This window comes from Jaculus jaculus, chromosome 2 (genome assembly GCF_020740685.1).
Source record: "Jaculus jaculus isolate mJacJac1 chromosome 2, mJacJac1.mat.Y.cur, whole genome shotgun sequence".
Lineage (NCBI taxonomy): Eukaryota > Metazoa > Chordata > Mammalia > Rodentia > Dipodidae > Jaculus > Jaculus jaculus.
In genome coordinates this window covers 98,242,859-98,261,934 of record NC_059103.1, presented here as the reverse complement: position 1 = coordinate 98,261,934, position 19,076 = coordinate 98,242,859, and the positions used below count along the sequence as shown (strand labels likewise).

Genomic DNA, 19,076 nt, shown 5'->3' with positions numbered 1-19,076 from the left:
GTTGCTGGGGGAAGTGGGTCAGTAGGAGCAGACACTGAGGTTTCACAACCCAACCCACTTCCTGTCACTGCTACTTCCCACATGCCAATGTGACAAGCCAATTTGATGACAGGATCCACACTTGCCATGCCTTCTCTATCCTCTGCCAAAGCGCTCTGTCTTTCCTTAATTTGCGTCTGGTCGGGTATGTGTTCACAGCAATGAGAAAGTATCCATTATAATATTTAATGCTAAGTATCACTTCTTTTCCAGCCATTTTTTTTTTGCTCGTAGGAAGAATTGATTGATCATATTCTATATATGGGTCCACTACACAAGAAGACACCTGAACACCTGACTTTTTTTTTCTTTGAGGAGGATAATTTTAAAAAAGCATCAACATTGGAAAATTACCAGTGAGTAATTCCCTGATTATCTAAGCCAGTGTGCTTAAAACCCTAATTTATAATACTAATGGGGAGAAAGAAAATCATATGTGGCTGTATTCCAGCAAGTCTGATTAGCAGATGCTTAGGGCCCATCGCAATCTGCTCTTAAGCGTTCAGCTGACTGATGAATTTGCAGACCTCACTGCTAATCACTCATATATACCTGGGACAGAATAGAGGAAGGGGGATGAGAATAACAGAGGCTAAGCAGAAATTAAAGATTGAATTCACTAGGCAGTAATAAGAAATAATAGAAAATAAGACAAATAAGTAGTGGCATGGCATAGTTTGATTTATCCTAAGGTCATGAATCTTTTTCTGGGAATAAATCATCAAATTAATCAACAGTCAACATGAACTTCTAAAAGTGCACGCATTCACTGGTGGAGGGATAGATTTTGTAAAATTCAACATGCTCCTTCTATAGAATGCTAGTGGTACTAAATATATCAAGTATGGGTAATTCCATGTGTTTAAAAATACTAAATGAGAGCTTGTAAGATCTCTGCCTATTTTCAGTTATAGTAAGTTTATGGAACATTAGCTAGTCACTTTTGGTTTTCCTTGTTCATGGGGACTGCCTTTAGTATTACCTAAAAACTCACTTATGGGTTAATCTTGATTGGTCCTGTAATCCATTTTAAGCAGGTTTTGCAATGATTCACTCTATTATTTCCCAGTGGTTTTCCTTTCTAAGTATTTACTATAAAAATCTATTCAACTTAATTTTTTCACAGGATTAGGCTGGTAAGGATAAAATTAGCTAGTCTGGAAGACTTTCTAAAACAATCATTAAAGACCAACTCAGTAAAACATAATCATCACTGAAACAGTGATGGTTGGGGCTAGAGAGGTAGTTTAGCTCGATAACAGAGCACTTGCTTAACCACAGTAACCATGACAGCAATATGGGAAGATTTTTAAAATTCAATTTTTTTCTGTTTTTTTAAAAAAGTTATTAAATCCAGGTGTGGTGGCACATGCCTTTAATCCCAGCACTTGGGAGGCAGAGGTAGGTGGATTACTGTGAGTTCAAGGCCACCCTGAGACAATATGGTGAATTCTAGGTCAGCCTGGGCTGGAGTGAAACCCTACCTCGAAAAACAAAAACAAACAAAAAATATTTATTTGAAAGACACAGAAGGAGAAAGAGAGAGAGAAAGAAAGGGAGGGCACACCAGAGTCTTCAGCCACTGCAAACAAACCCCAGACACATGTGCAACCTTGCACATCTGGCTTATGTGGGTCCTGGGGAATAGAACTGGGCCCTTTGGCTTTGCAGGTAAGTGCTTTGATTGCTAAGCCATCTCTCCAGCCCTTTTCTATTTTAATACTTATGAAAAAACTCGTTGTTACGAAAACTGTGACCAGGTGGAGTACTAAAGAATGAGGGTCTCGCCTCGCCAACAAAGCTCAGTACGCAGGAAGCATGGAGCACTGACTCAGCAGGAGGGAAAAGTACTAGGCTGAGCTGCTCTGCTAAAGGCTCACCAAGCTTGGTTTCACTCATGGCTCCACCTATGAGACATCTCTTTAAACCTCCTCCTCCCCTCACTGCTTCCACGATTTGAAGTCATCACCGTAGAGACAAGAGCTAAAACTAAGGGGACGGGATGAGACTCAGTGGGTCAGGTCTCTAAAATAACAAATCACAGGTAAGAGCCTTAATAAACATTAACACATTTACAGAGGCACTAATGGGAGAGGAAAGAGGAAACAAAGCCATTACTGGCAATGGATCTGAAAAGAGGCAATAGAGTATGAAAATGAGAATAACAGCATTTGTAAAAATTTTATTATCAAATTTGTAATATTGAAATGTAACAAACAGACATAAAGGCTAATAAAATCATTAGGTTTCTTCAGCTTTAATTAAAATTAGAATTGGCCAAAGTAATGCTTTCAAATTTCGGCTAGGAAATTAAACAAAATCTTTTTTCTTATAGCAATAAACACTCAGAGGAGACAAATTCAAAAGTATCAAGATTATTTTACAAAGTATTTATTTAAGAAGTATGGAAACAATGATGCCTCAACAGGCAGTCAGAAGATGCTCACAGACCTGTGTCTCTCAAGCACAAAGCAAAAAATAGTCCCAGGTTTCTCAGAAGTTGGCATCTTGACAGCAGAATTTCCACCAGTGTCCCAGTCATTTCTCAAGGAAGTACCACATTTGCTCTGTTGAAACTGAGGGAAAAGGAAGTTAGGGAGAGTAAAGTAGAAAAGAGAGGAGAAAGGGAGAGAGAAAACAAACAATTTAAATCTGTAGGAAGCATTTAAACAGATAAAAAGATTCAACCTTAGTATGTCATAGTTTTCTTATTCCCTTCCCTCACATGTATATAAAATCACAGTTTGATCATTTTCTAGCTTGAAAGTAAAGTGTTCCTTCTCATTTTGTGAAATTAGGAATATGATTTTTAAAAAAATGTTTTTATGGGCTAGAGGGATGGCTTACTTGTTAAGGCGTTTGCCTGCAAGGCCAAAGGACCCAGGTTCGATTCCTCAGGACCCACATTAGCCAGATGCACAAGGGGCGCACGCATCTAGAGTTCATTTGCAGTGGTTGGAGGCCCTGGCGTGCCCATATTTCTCTCTCTCTCTCTCTGCTAAATAAATAAATGAATGATGTGTGCAACCCCTTGTGCATATGGTTAACGTGGGTCCTAGAGAATCGAACCTGGGTCCTTTGGCCTTGCAGGCAAACATCTTAACTGCTAAGCCATTCCTCCAGCCCAGCAATAAGATTTTCATCAAAACTTTTAATGACTATTTGAAATACATTTTGCTTAATTTATATAACTTAAATTAGTCATAACTTTTTTTGGTTTCCACTAATGTAAACAAATTTACATCTTATGCCTCAAGAGCCATAAGAGACTATACCTTCTATACTGCTTTCTTTACTTGGTGAAGATCTTGGGACCTAAAAGATTAGAATAGGAAAATAATCTGTTAAAATTAATACTTAGAAAGTGAACCCAGTTTTTCATGAAATTACAGAACAAAGGTGACATAAAGCAGTTCTCGAACCTCAAAAAAATAAACCTTACTTTTTGCCTGTAATAGCTGGTTCACTCTTTCTGATAAATAAAACCATTAGAGTCAAAGAGGAAAAACACTTGAAATGTCTGTTCATTATCCATGGGCATCTCTGAGTATGAGAGATTTTTCTTTCAGTTGATTCCATGGCTAAAGTTTTAAGAATGAAAAAAAAAATAAAGTTTTAAAAATGAAAAATCAAGCACACTCCCTCCACACACACATACATAACACACAGCTGTATTCTTGAGATTTGAAATTATTTTATGATTATTTTGAAAGCTAGAATAAGAGTTTTAGAATAGAGGAAACAAAACCTACAGTATATAAATATGAAAGGCTTTTCTGAGATGTGTTTCCCCCTCCTAAATAAGAACAAAACTTTTGGGGGTATTTCCACACTTCGTGGGAATCAATTATCCATAGAAAGGGCATAATTAGAATAAACAGCCACAGAGCCACTACCCAAGTGAAGGAATAACTTGTTGAGTCACTATCCAGTTTCCTTCCTTAGACACAATTTACATTTGGCTTTGTGTTCTTCAGATCACAACTGTAATCATTAACTTCTAATTATCTGAATTCGTCCATATTCAACACGATAGACCTGGCAGTGGCATGTGAGAGGCAGAGATACAAATGGATGGCCATATCCCAAGCATCTAAATCTTTAAATGCTGAAACATGTCAAGGTAAGAGGGTGGATAAAAATGTTGACAGGTACTGTATAGGGCGCTCTCATTTAGAATTCTGGACATCTCAGAGACATGGCCCTGACAAGGAGGGTCAGGACCCTATTCCTACCACTTCTCTTTGTATGCCTGGCTCCTTTGTGCACCTAGACGGCCCCTCCAGACCATGCATCTGTGCATTCCCAAACTCACTGGGCTCCTACCTTTTGGCTGGAAAATTAGATCGACATTAGCACGTCACGGAAGCAGGTCTTTCTTTGGCTGCGCCATTACAGCACAGCAGGCCCTCACTGTACGCACAGGCTGCAGCCCAGACACTCAAGCATCTCTTACACACCGACAGGATGAAAGCGACGACGGGAGTCCTATCTTTCATGATGGGGCATAATTCAAGTATCTATGTTTCTACAAATACAGCCCAATAATCTTTTGGAATACTTCAGATCTCCTTTGAAAATTTCCCCTAGATTTACCTTTAATATTTCTAAGTCTGATATATATTTCAGCAGATTTTTCCTATTTTGTTTACAAAATGGTACCTGTTACTACTAGTCAATTTGGTGACGTGGATTATTCCTAGACACAGTGAAAATATTTTCTCTAATTGAACTGTACATGTTACTGGGTGACTATTTAATGATACTGGGGGTTTTAATATACTACACTCAGTTATGTTTGATTAATATATGTTCATCCAATTTGTGCTTCCTACAACAGTTCTACTGACTGCCCAAAAGTTTTAGTAATTTTTTTTTTTTGGTAACTAGGCATTTTGCCTCACAAATATTTAATGACAAATGTCCTGTGATAAGGTCCACCGAGCTAGTGAGGGGGGACTGGTTTCTCTGAGTCACGGCTGCCTGCCGCGACACTCTCAGCATGAAGAAACCGCAACGCTGCCTCTTTATTGTGAAGCTCAACAAAGTTACCAAACCGTGGAATTATGGCTAGATGTAGTTTCCCAATTTTAACCTTATTCTGTTAATCTACCTACCTAGCATTCCCACATCTCCTGATTTTCTTCCCCAAGATGACTATTTACCTGCTATTATGTTGATAGGAAGCAATTTAAAACTAAGATATCCACTGAAACTTTGATCTTCTAAATAAATAACTTTAAAATAAGAAATCTGGGCTGGAGAGATGGCGTAGCGGTTAAGCGCTTGCCTGTGATGCCTAAGAACCCCGGTTCGAGGCTCGGTTCCCCAGGTCCCATGTTAGCCAGATGCACAAGGGGGCGCACGCGTCTGGAGTTCGTTTGCAGTGGCTGGAAGCCCTGGTGTGCCCATTCTCTCTCTCTCCCTCTATCTGTCTTTCTCTCTGTGTCTGTCACTCTCAAATAAATAAATAATTAAAAAAAATAATAAGAAATCTATTATATCTGTTATTAATTAATCCATAACCCAATGAATGAGATATGAATAATTTTAACCTGAAATAGTGAGACAAACTGCTGGGACAAAGATGTGAAGTTTCTCTTGGGCTGAAGAGATGGCTTAGTGGTTAAGACATTTGCCTATGAAACCAAAGGAACCAGGTTTAATTCCCCAGGACCCATGTAAGCCAGGTGCACAAGGTGGCCCATGTATCTGGAGTTTGTTTTCAGTGGCTGGAGACCCGGCGCACCCATTCCCTCTCTTTCTTTCTCTCTCACTCTCTTTCTCTCTCCCCCTCTATCACTCTCTCTCAAACGATAAATAAAACTAAAAAGATATCAAGTCTCTTGTTTTACTTCTTCCTTAAAGAGTACTGAGTTTTCTTTTTTTTTTTTAAATTTATTTATTTATTTATTTGAGAGCGACAGACACACAGAGAGAAAGACAGATAGAGGGAGAGAGAGAGAGAGAATGGGCGCGCCAGGGCTTCCAGCCTCTGCAAACGAACTCCAGACGTGTGCGCCCCCTTGTGCATCTGGCTAACGTGGGACCTGGGGAACCGAGCCTCGAACGGGGGTCCTTAGGCTTCACAGGCAAGCGCTTAACCGCTAAGCCATCTCTCCAGCCCTCTTTTTAATAACTTATTCATTTCATTTGCAAGCAGAGAGAGACAAGAGAGAAACATACAGAGAGAATGGGTGCACCAGGGTCTCTGGTCACACTGCAAACTCCAGATGCATGCACCGCTTTGTGCATCTGGCTTTTTAGTATATGTGCTGCTGAAGCGAGCACACATCTGGCTTTTTGTGGGTACCGGATAATTAAACCTGGGTTGTTAGGCTTTGCAAGCACATGCCTTAACCACTGGGTCACTTCTCCAGCCTAAGTAATGGGTTTTGATTATAATCCATAGAAATATATACCTGGAGACCTGGAAAAAATAAACCAGTGCTCCTTTCTTGCTTCCCTAATAGTTATTTTCATCAACACAGCCATAGTGATTCAGATCACACCACTCCTTTGCTTAAAATCTTCACTGGGGACTTTTGGTCAAGATGGTGGCTTCCTAACCACATTTCAGCTTCTGGGAAGGTAGTGAGACCCGAGGAGATACACCAACCCTTGCACTTCAGCCAGGGCTCAGGTGAAACCACAGAGGAATTGGTGAGATGAGTAAGAGTGTTGCTGCCATGGTGAGCCAGACAATCAGTGTCAGGGTAAAGGAGACAAGACATTGAGGATACTCAACACATACCAAGCAGAAATCCAGAAGCTCAAAGAGCTCATCACTGAAGTACACTTAAAATACACCCACAGGGCTGGAGAGATGGCTTAGTGGTGAAGTGCTTGCCTGTGAAGCCTAAGGACCCTGGCTCGACTCCCCAGGACCCACGTTAGCCAGATGCACAAGGGGGCGCACGCATCTGGAGTTCGTTTGCAGTGGCTGGAGGCCCTGGCACGCCCATTCTCCCTCCTTCTCTCTATCTGCCTCTTTCTTTCTGTGTCTGATGCTCTCAAATAAATAAATAAAAATAACAAAAAAATTTAAAAAAATACACCCACCAAGGCGCAGGGAATTTTGCAGAAGATGGGGAGGAAAAATTTTAAGGGCCACAAGTTGGGAGGGCATACCCAAAAGCATTGCCCATCCTGCAGCCCCCCTTTCCCTGACTGACTACTGCTCTCACAACCCCATAGGGAATACCAACAACCCCACTGAGGAGGTCCTTAGTGGAATGGGGGCAGGGTGGAGGGAAATAATGGTACCAACACGTGTCCATACTAAGTAAGTGTATACACACACACACACGTATATATATATTTTTAATTTTTTATTTATTTATTTGAGAGCGACAGACACAGAGAGAAAGACAGATAGAGGGAGAGAGAGGGAATGGGCGCACCAGGGCTTCCAGCCTCTGCAAACGAACTCCAGATGCGTGCGCCCCCTTGTGCATCTGGCTAACGTGGGACCTGAGGAACCGAGCCTCGAACCGGGGTCCTTAGGCTTCACAGGCAAGCGCTTAACCGCTAAGCCATCTCTCCAGCCCTGTTTGTTTGTTTTTGATGTATTGAGGTAGGGTCTCATTCTAGCCCAAGCTGACTTGGAATTCACTTTATAGTGGCCTTGAATGAACTCATGGTGATCCTCCTACCGGTGCCTCCCAAGTGCTGGGGTTAAAGGTGTGTGCCACCATGGTCAGCCACATTCAGCTTTTTTGGTATTCTGAGGTAGGATCTCATTCTAGTCACAGACTGGTCTTGAACCCACACTGCAATCCTCTTACCTCTGACACCCCTGAGTGCTAGGATTAAAGACATGGGCCACCATGCCTGGCCCTAAGTATATTCTTAAAAAATAGTCTTCGATAGGTCTCTGCTTCATTTGAACAAGAAATATAATTCTTTCTTAAAACTATATTTTATTTATTTATTTATTTGAAAGAGAGAAAGACAGGGACAGAGAGAATGGGTGTGCCAGGGTCTCTAGCCACTAGCCATTGCTAATAAAATCCAGATGCATGTGCCCCCTAGTACATCTGGCTTATGTGGGTCCTGTAGAATCAGGATCCTTTGCTTTTGCAGGCAAATGACTTAACCTCTAAGCCATCTCTCCAGTTCAAGAAATACAATTCTTAAAATGGTCTTCCATTTAGGGGTGCTTCCTAATTTGCCTCTGAATTTTTCTTCTTCTACAGCATGCAAACATTCCAGTTTCATCTCTTCTTCTTCCCCTGAGCCCCATATCTTCCTAGGTCAGGAGTCACTGTAGGCTCAGGCATCCTCCTGCCTCATTCACTTCCAGACTCATATAAATGCCCTTTCCTGTAAGGCTCCTGATAACCTTTTAAATAACTACCACTCCCATCCTATTTCTGGAATGTCACTTCCTCTTTTGCTTATTTCTGCCTATTGAATGCAACACTACATATTTTATAGTTATATTTACTATTCATTGCTCCAACTAAAATGTGACCTTCAAAAGGGCAGAGGTTTTATTTTTGTCTTTTTCTGTGTCACTGCACACCCAGCACACATACCCTACCACAGAACAGTTGATGAATTACTGAGGGTATGGGAGTGGGAAGGGGAGGAGGGACCCAGAAAATTAAAAGCAGCCGTAATTAGCAATAACATTTTAGCTCTTTGTAAAGACCTACATTTACTAGTTTCTAGCTCATAATTAGTTAAAAAAAACCTTAATTCATAAATAGGATTTCAAGATTACACATACTTTATATATCAATACTACCTAATTATCTCAATATTAATTTTATTTCATGTTCTCTAAATTAAGCATAATTAACTAGTAATTTCTAGGCAGCATTATCACTAGAGATGTAAAGTTTTTTGGATTCCTCAGCCTGGACATGGAACTCTTGTGGGGTAGGGAGCTATGTGGAGATAAAAAGGAGTGTCATATATTTCAATCTCCTTGAGCAAAAATGCATCTGTCCCCATGTAGATAATGGATGACTGACAGCCCATGAGAAAAGAACAGCAAAGGAGATGTGTGTGTGTGTGTGTGTGCACACATGTGCATATGTCTATAAACAAAAATAAATTGATAGCACTAAGAAAAATTATAAAATAAACTTTAAAAATTCAACTAAAAGGTTGACTCAAATTCACTGATGTTTAAAATATGTAATTGTAATGTTATTTTAAAGTTTCTGCTTCCCAAAATGACTTGACACATTTCACTGCTAGATACCTGAGAAGTTTTACCTGAGTTCTCATGACATTTACCGCCCTGGACATTTGTTCCTTACCGATTCAACGAATGATTTTGCCTCCTCTGGGGTGCAATGGAAAGGGCTATCACACACCTGCACATTTGTGCTAGAGAAGAAAAGAGAAGGTTATTAAACACAATAAAAAAGGAGCAATTGCCAAAATGTGCTCACTTCCCAGCACTCCATAGTGGTTGCATAATTTCAGCCAATGAACAAAGGACAGAAAGAGCATACCTTAAGGCAACTAGAAGCGCTTGATATTCTTTAAGGCAAAATTACAAATACAGAAAACTCCATAACACTGCACTTCTTACACAACTAAAGAAAACTTTAAAAGATGATATAAAAATCCAAAGGATTTTCTGGTGTGCTTATAGAGCTATACCATAACAATATTTGACCTTTATTAAAGCATCAACTTTGACATTAGTGTAAGTATGCTTCAAATATCGAAAAAGATACATTTCTTTTGTTCCTTTTTTATTTTTGTTTTTCTGAGGTAGGGTCTCACACTAGCTCAGGCTGGCCTCAAACTCACATGATCCTCCTACCTCTGCCTCCCAAGTGCTGGGATTAAAGGTGTGTGCCACCACACTCAGTTTACATTTATCTTCTTAAAAAGCTGTTCTGAAGTTCAAAATTAACTGAATGTCTTGAGTTTTTATCTGCTAAATCTGAAAACCCTGTTTCTAAAGTAATCTTCCACCCCTACAACAAAATGAAGCCATAAGTAGGACTGTAACTTGAAAATAACAGATACAAAAGATTGAAATTTATAGGGCAGTGATATGGAAATATAATAAAGGGGAAATTATTTTCGCTAAGCCAGTCTCAAATCAGACAAAGGCTCATACTCAGGATAGTCTCCAAGACACTGCCCAGGGTTTGGATGTCAAATCTCCTCATTCTGAAACATCACAGTCTAGAACATAGGAGATGGCAAAGACTGAAGATTTTTGACAATGATCTCTAAGTTTGTAGAAGAAAATAATTGTGAGGTGATTGTATATAAAGCCAAATAGAACTGGATCTATCAGTATGTAAGAAATGCTTTCTAAGGGCTGGAGAAATGGCTTAGCAGTTAAGGAGTTTGCCTGCAAAGCCAAAGGACCGTGGTTAAGATTCCCCAGGACCCACGTAAGCCAGGTGCACAAGGTGGCACATGCACCTGCAGTTTGTTTGTAGTAGCTAGAGGCCCTGGTGTGCCCATTCTCTCTCTCTCTCTATCTGCCTCTATCTCTCCCAAATAAATAAATAAATATTTAAAAAATACTTTCTATATATTACATGTGCCATCCTCTGGGAAGACAATTTTAAGGCATAAATATAAGTTGTGAAAATTGAATATATCTTTCATTACTCAGCTTGTAAAACCTATCTTTTTGTCAAGCTCTGTTATCATATGGCTCAACAGAAAACATTTATAGAAAAAAAATCCACCAAAATACCCGTGGTTATAATCAAGTGTGCACAGTGGTTACATGAGAACCCAGAAGGAATAAAACTGCAGGGGTGACAACCACACTGCTCCTTGGAGGTAGGCGTTCATGGTGGAAGGACAGTGAGGAAGGAGGGAGCAGACCATATAGTTGGAGAAGAGGTCTCATTACTAAATAGGAGCTGGATTAATGATTCAAGAGAGTCATAAGAAGTATAAAAATAGCATAGTGGGCTGCAGAGATGGCTTAGCAGTTAAGGCACTTGCCTGCAAAGCATAAAGACCCAGGCTCAATTCCCCAGTACCCACGTAAGCCAGATGCATAAGATGGCGTATGTGTTTGGAGTTTGTTTGAAGGGGCTAGAGGCCCCAGCACGCCTATTCTCTTCCTCACCCCTTTATCTGCCACTTTCTCTCTCTCAAAAAATATTTTAAAAATGATATAATAATATTTGTACTCTAAGGTAATTTTGTCCAGCACTTGGGAGGCTGAGACAGGCTCCAGGTTCCAAGAGACACTAGGCTATACAGAGACCCTGAGACCCACTGAGACCAGAAGAGTCACCACCTGGCTCTACTGAAACAACCGACTCCAGCAGGTGTTGAGTAGCTCCTGTACACCAGGCACTGGGGTATAACCAGGTCTTGCCCCTTCATCTGCTTCGAGGCTCTTATACTGCAGAAGGGATGATTCATAAACGCTGTATGTAGTAACTGTGATACAAAGGATAATGGGGCCTAAGCAGGCCTGCACTAGTATGAAGGAAGGGGTTTAAATTAAATCTTAAAAATTGAGCAAGTACAGCTAATTCAAAAACCAAGAAAACAATCATGGCAAAGAAAACCAAGCAAGCAATGGTCAGAAAACAAGAAGAGTGTGACATTTGGAGGAGTCACAGAGTCGTTGTGTGTTGTTGCAACAGTAAATTAGAGGCAAGAAATGGCTTGAAATGAAGCTGGATGACTAGCAGGGGCCGAACCTCCAAAGTCGATGCTTGTCCTTTTAGGGAAGAAGTCTGGATCTCAGGGTTCTTAAGAGGGAGGCTCATAGAATCGAGTAGGGAGTGCTTCCATCTGCTTCGACCCTACTGCCTACAGTTTAGAACAAGGACAACACATCTAAGTTCTAACTGTCTGCCTGGTGACTGACTGTGACGTAGCTATGTACACTGACTGGGAGAATGGCTATAATAAACAGTGTGGCTTTAAGCTTGACTGGAAAAAACAGGATTAAAAACGTTGGAAAGAAATGTTTGCTACTTAGTAACAACACATTGTAAGAAATTAATTAAGACACTTGCTTAAAAAGCCTGATGGCCTGGGTTTGATTCCCCAGTACTCATGAAAAACCAGATACACAAAATAGCATTGGGGTCTGTAGTTAGTTTACAGCAGCAAGAGGCCTTGGTGTGCCCATATATTCCATCACATAAATACATATAAAAGAAATTAAAAATAGAAAGTAGTTTACCAAATAAAGGCAAAGAAGCTTTTGAATGCATCTTATAATTATTAAGAAAAAAACTATACAAAATTGAGTTAAATTTCTAAAGATGTTAATTGAAATTTATACCCTGAAAATTCTTAAGCTAAAAATAATTTGTTGTAAGCAATGCAGAGGAAGTAAGAGAATTCAGCTGTTGCTATAGCCTGGATATGCTTGGTCCTCTAGGGCTTCTCGTGCTGGAGTCTGGTTAGTGTGCTGGAACCTTTTTCAGGGCTGGGAAGTGACTGGGTCATGGCAGCCTTCATGAAGGGATCAGTGTTGGTCTGGCAGCAGAGTCCTGTGCTCCTGCTTACCCCATGATCTTTCTGCACCTTGTGATGCCATCTGCCACGAGCCAAACACACTGGGCTGTGCTCTTACACCTCCAAAACCATGTGCTGAATAACAACTTATCTTCATACAGTTTTCAGCCTCAGATATTTTGTTACTGCAACCCAAACCAGACTAGCACAGCTAGTAGGAAAGCAGATATGGGGCTGGAGAGATGGTTCTGTGGCTAACAGTGCTTGCTGACCGCCTGACAGTCTAGGTTCGATTCCCCAGTACCCACAAAAAGCCAGATACACAGACTGGTACATGCACCTTTGCAGGAGCAAGAGGACCTGACACAGCCATCCTCACTTTCTCTGTGCTTGCAAATGAATAAATAAAGTATTTTTAGAAAGACAGCAGACATGGAATCTAGGTTTAAATCCAGGCTCCACTGTGCACTTGTTTGACCATAGTAAATTATTTAAATTTCCATCTCGCCTCAATTTCCTCATGTAGAAATAGTAACAACATATATTATATAAGGTTTTTTGAGTATTAATGAAAACACCACATGTAAGATTCCCCAAACCTAGAATATAGTATAGAATTCAATAAATGTCAGCTCTTCTATTGTATGCCTTCTTAATGCCCTTGGGGCTAAAGCAACAAGACTCCGGAGTTTAGAGGAATTAAGATTACCTCTAGAGTAAAGATAATTACTCAGAGCAGGAGGAAAAAACAAATAAACAGGAAACACATGAGTCCCCCCTGGGACTATATAAATGTTTTAAAGGATGATTACGGAGATGAGGGAAACAGCAATCTGACTTCTGAATTTCTCTGTATTCAGAGAGGTTAACATGTCCATCCAAGTGGTCTTCACCCCAGGGTGATTGTGGTTTTATTGGCTATGCTGAAAGCAAAAAGCTTTGTTTGCAAACCACTTTCAGTTGTTTAAGGAAAACAGTACAGAAAAAGAAGTAACACTGAGAAAACTGAAACTCTGAAGGCTGTAAACAATTGTGAAAATTTAAATCAATACAGCTAGACTGCTAGGCATCACATTAGGTGTAACACAGTTAAAAGCCTAGAAAAAAAGAACATTAAACTTTCACAAGGGTTTTTAAGTTATATGATATTAAAGATTATAGGATCTTTATTCTTTACATTATGTTAGTACATGTAAAGAAAATCTATGTGGGATCTAAGTGAAAAAGATCTTAACCCAACATCCAAAGATTGGTAAATAAGTATCAATTTATGTGGTGGTTTGAATAAATGACACCATAGCCTCAGGTATTTTTGATTAAGCTTCCTACTTAAGTCTCTAGCAGGTGAGGTAAAACCCTGTTGGAAGTGAGCCATTGGTGGCAGATTCTTGAGTGTAGTCCTAAGGCACGTTCAGAGCAAGCTTGATCTCTGACTGTTCTCTTTCTCTCTTTGCAAGGAATGCATGCTGAAGGCAGCTTCTTCCACCATGAGGAAGCATTCCCTGGAATCTGTAAGTTTGAAATGAACCCTTTCCTCCCATAAACTGCCTCTGGTCGGATGTTTGTCCCAGCAATGAGAAGGAAACTGTAACAATTTAGATGCCATAAACTGCAGTGGAATATCTGAGTCAGGTATGTTACTATCATTTGAGTTCTCCTTAACTGCTGAGCCATCCCTCCAGCCCGCTCTTAATCAGCTAATGGTCTAGATCATGCTGGATAAGATGGTTTTTACTATTCTTAAGAAATGATGCAAAAAAAAAAAAAAAAAGAAAAAATACAGTAGCCACTGGTAAATGAAATAACCAAATACCTACGTATTGAAAACATTACTAGTTTTTACTCCATCTGGGCACTTATCACTATATTGCAATTAAATATTTACTTGATCAGTATCTCCTGCTAAAATACAGACTCTTGAAAACAAGACCATGTTGGACTTGTGGCTTCACAGTACCACACAACAGTGACCACTAAGTAGGTCCTCTGAAAAACAACTGAAATCTCTCCTTTAAAGAAGTGAGATTGGAACAGTATTATGTGGCTGCTTAACATCAACTAACAATAAATTGTATTACTTAAACAAAAAGACAAATTCTTACCAGTTTATAGACCCACTATCGCATTTCTTCATCATCATGGCTTTCCAACATTCATGAGCAGATTTAATAACTTTAAGAGCAAAAGCCTAGTTCCAACCAGAAAGAGACACAGTAATCACCACATGATAGTGACACAGAGATTAGATGATCCCACTGTGAAGTTAATTATGAGCATGAGCTCTAGATCAGGCAAGTGACTATAAAACCTAGCTTGCTTATTTATTAGCTATGTAACTTTGAACAACAAATGGAATCTCTAAGCCTCAATTTCCTCACCTGAAAAATGACGCATAACATGGCTAACTGCACCAGGAACTGGTAGGTAAGGAGTGCAGGTGAGGACAGGCTGCCATCAGTTTTCAGCCTATGGCCGATTTAGTGCTGCCCTGCCCCTGTTGAATAGTTGTGATGAAACCACTTGGTCTGTACAAGCCTAAAGCACCTGAAGTTGACCTTTTCCAGAAAGTTTGCCTACCTCTCATCTAATCTACAGCATGGCTGAAAGAATCACTAAGGCAATACTTAAAAAGCACTGAGCTTAGCCCAAGACTAGTAAGTCCCCAACTGCACAGTCTAACTGCAAAATAGTTTTGGACTATTAACTATCTGAAAACATTAAGCTTTCTTAGTATTTTCCAAATTTGTTCTTAGCAATAATTATTAAGATGTCTCAAAGTGCACAATCAATAATAGACACACATCTTGCTAGACATACATCAGTAAGACTGACTAATAAAAGCTTGCTATATTATTCCAGAGCATAACATTCTGTTAATGTTCCCCCCAATGCTATTTTTATTCTTTAAAGACAATCCTTATTTATATTAACTCATACTAGCTCTTTTCTCCTTAATGACAGCTAATTATCAAGAAAGTACAGAATCTTTGGTTCTGAGATATGACAATAATGGAAAAGCTAACCAGTGAAATCAAAGGTCTCTCGGGTCTACTGTGGGCTAAGATGAAGAATGTCTTAATTCTCAGTGAGGGAGGCTCTCACTTAAGATTAAGGACAAGATATCGGACTTATTATCTGGATGATACAAGAAACATTTTTATCCAAAATTACCCAGATAATTGTGACTCTTTGGAATTAATTCCAGTACTTGTTTAGGGTCAGGCAGGAAAACCCCAGAATAAATAACAGCAGGCATTTTTTAACTTGTTAAAGCGGTATGATTAAATGTTCTAGAATTAGTCTCTGTATTTTAAATGGCAGTGGTGGAAAGCAATGCATAAAATGACTATTTCTTTTGACAGTTTGTAAGAAGGACCGAGTATTCATACAGAAAAGAATACTTGTCAAGAACAAACAAACAATAAAAGATACCTCACTCTTAGTAAATTCATGATGTGGTAGGCTTAGTCTAAAGCAATAAAGGATTACAAAAATACAGGTTTCTAATTTGTATTATTTCAAATGAAGAAATATATTTGAGGAAAAATAAAAAACAATTTGTCACATAAAATGATAACATCTTATTTTTAAAACAATCCAATAAAAAATTATAGCTTTGTATTTGTATTGAATAATTCTAAATACAGCCTTTATAATATTAAAGGTTTTTCTTGTTTTTTTAATGAGCCTTTCAAAAAAATGGGCAAGGCATTCAATTCTCATATAGAGAAATACTGTAAATTTCAAGTTTTCTTTAAGTGCTTTATTTTCACTTACAAAGTATAATTTATTAGTACCCACTGAGAAGTTGGTTTAGAATGTGCAGTTTACTTAGTGCTAACAGCTTTTTAAAAAGCCATGCTAAGGATCTTTTTTATGTGATTTTTTGGCTCTTTTTAAAATTTATTTCTTTGTTGTTGTTTGAGACAAGGCCTCATACTTCCCATTCTGTCCTTGCACTCATATGTAGCCAGAGACAACCTTGAACTGCTGATCCTCCTGTCTCCACCTGCAGAGTACTTGGATTACCAATGTGTACCACCACACCTGTCCTGAAACAGCTTTTTAATAAGTGTCCCATACTTTAGATTTTAACTTTTAGACTCAACATTTCATGACAACTTTGTAACATTCTAGGTAGAAAAAGGTGCTATGGCAGTAAGATAAGTCAAGTGCTTTCTAATTGTTAACTCAGTTGTGGCAGAATTAACGGTAGTAGTGGATTTACATTAAAGGTAAATAACCTTCTCAAGATAGTAAATGGAAGGTTTTTCTTATACACAACTTGCAAGGTTTAACTAGCAGTAGAATTCCTTCATGTTCAGAGAAGATAATTAGTTATACACAGATAATGAAGCAGATACTTTTCAGCTTTGTTAATTCACTTAAATTTGTTGCAAAAAATTTAATGATAGTATCAAGTATGTAAGCCAGTAAAGACTTTGTTGTCATACTAATACAGATATTGACAAAAAATTTATGTAAGTAAAGCAATTACTGTATAGGCACGAGGAGGTACATTCTAAAATAAAGATTCTCATCTTCACCTTGTTTTTGAATTCTCCATTAAAAGCAAACTTGTTCTCTGGCTTTCCTTCTGGTACCTTATAAAGTCTCAACCAATTCACAGTAGCTTCTAGGTAACCTGGTTTGAGCTTCTTAACATCATCAATATCTGTGAGGGAAGCAGAAACAAAGATATTTTATTAATAAAAAATTCCTTTCACTTAGTGGTACAGTCCTGCGCTAAAGAAGTCAGGAAACAAAAGGCCTAGTCCAGCTCACATCACAGGCCGTTATGTTAACTGGCTATACAATGAGTGACATGTATCATGTCACCTGCTGACTTCTGTTTTCATGTGTATAATACTATTCTTTAACTGTACATTTATGGAACCCCTTCAGGCAAAGTAAAGGGATGGACATACATTTTTGTCTGAAAATCCCTAAGTCTAGATATAGGAAACAGACAAATAGATTAACAAATTGAAAAAAGTGCAAAGAGGCTTTAACAGATACACAGGAATGGTACGGTCATATATAGAGAGTCATATAGAGAGAATAAGCTCCATGAACGTGGGGAGCACATCACTGGTCAGGTAGGAGGGATGGATTGAAGGACAGCACACATGAAAGCAAGGGAAGGGATTTCAGGAAAGACACTGATGGCCCCAACTGGCTAGACATGGGTGTTAATGGGGAGTGAACCCCCAGGAAGAGCCAGGCCAGTGAGGAGCATACTGAATGATAGGGATCAATGTCTTCTTCTGAAGGTGATAGAGGGTTTTAACTAGCAAATTCATAGTATCAGGATCTGTATATTAGAAATATTAGCCTAACAGTTCCCTCACTATTTCACAGGGACTGACTGAGGCCTTTAACACCCCACAGTGAGTACCACAGCCCCACTGAAGAGGGTCCTTGGGGTAACAGGCACAAGGGCTACAGGATAAAAGTATATAGCCTATTATAATATATACATATGTAAAATAACAGTAAAAAAGTCTAAAAGAATGCTAATAAAAGTGAGGGCAGTGCCCAGAGGAAAAAGTACTTAAGATGGATGAGTTGGGTTTTATCCAATACTTAGTAAATTTCCACCACATGTCAAGCTCTGTGCCAAGCTGTGTGATAGAAAAATGAATGAAAACATGTTCTTGTACTCATGGTTAGAGTGGAAAGACATGGATAACAGAAACCCACAAATACAATTATGTTTAGTGGTGAAAAGTCTCTTGCAAAAAATAAAGCTGAGAAAAAAAGATGGAAAATGCATCAAGTGATCTTAAACAGACTGTACCTGAATAGTAATAAATGTTCAATTCTGTAATGATTTCTGTAATTATTACTTTTTGTTGCCATTCACTGGAATATAACTGGAAATACAATTAATGTGTTAAGATTAATAAAAATTGCTGAGCGTGGTGGTGTACGCCTTTAATCCCAGCAGTTGGGAGGCAGAGGTAGGAGGATAACTGTGAGTTTGAGACCAGCCTGAGACTACATAGTAAATTCCAGGGGCTAGAGGAACATCCTACCTTGAAAAACAACCAACAAAAACCAAACCAAAACAAAACAAAAAAATATTCATAAAAATCCCTTGTTCAAAGGCTCCCTAGGAAAGGTAGCCTAGCTGATTCATAACAATATAAACATGTAAAAAACCCTGACCACATTGTGACTTAAGGAAAATTTAGGAGAGTCCTTCTATGTAAGTGACAAATAGAATTGGTAGTACTTAAAAAGAAATTTAAAACTACAAACCAGATGTTGCCCCAACAAAGGAATAATTTAAAGATTACTCAGTTCTAGACTAGGTCATGAAAGTCTGGTGGGAATCCCTCTAACTCCGCTTTGACAAGCAAAGGCAAGCACGTTGCAGACAGGAATTAGTCTCTTGCTTCTGCACACTTGCCTCATCTGCTGCACAGAGATTTCTCACCTCCAGAGCCTATGCTTCACATAGATGAGTGATATGGCACAGCTCAGGACAAAGAGAAGATTGCATCTGCTGTTTGAAGACAGTGACACTGAAAATGCCAATGTTTCATCTAAACATTTTCATCTAAATTTTTCATCTAAACATCTAAAACATTCTGGAGCAAAAAGCAGCA

At 39.0% G+C, this 19,076-nt stretch overlaps 1 protein-coding gene across 4 annotated transcripts in view; it reads right to left on the bottom strand.

Annotated features, from left to right (window-relative positions):
- Positions 1–2,398: 2,398 nt before the first annotated feature.
- The window catches only part of Ppa2 (inorganic pyrophosphatase 2), an 81,989-nt gene continuing 65,311 nt past the window's right edge, over positions 2,399–19,076 (bottom strand). For all 4 annotated transcript variants that reach the window (XM_045143722.1, XM_045143725.1, XM_045143723.1 and 1 more), the window contains 5 exons: positions 17,010–17,137; positions 14,565–14,650; positions 9,312–9,381; positions 3,315–3,354; positions 2,399–2,615 (listed from right to left, as the gene is read on the bottom strand). In XM_045143722.1, coding sequence (XP_044999657.1) covers positions 2,578–2,615; positions 3,315–3,354; positions 9,312–9,381; positions 14,565–14,650; positions 17,010–17,137 — 362 coding nt within the window. In that variant the 3' untranslated portion in view covers positions 2,399–2,577. The remainder of the gene's footprint in view (positions 2,616–3,314; positions 3,355–9,311; positions 9,382–14,564; positions 14,651–17,009; positions 17,138–19,076) is intronic.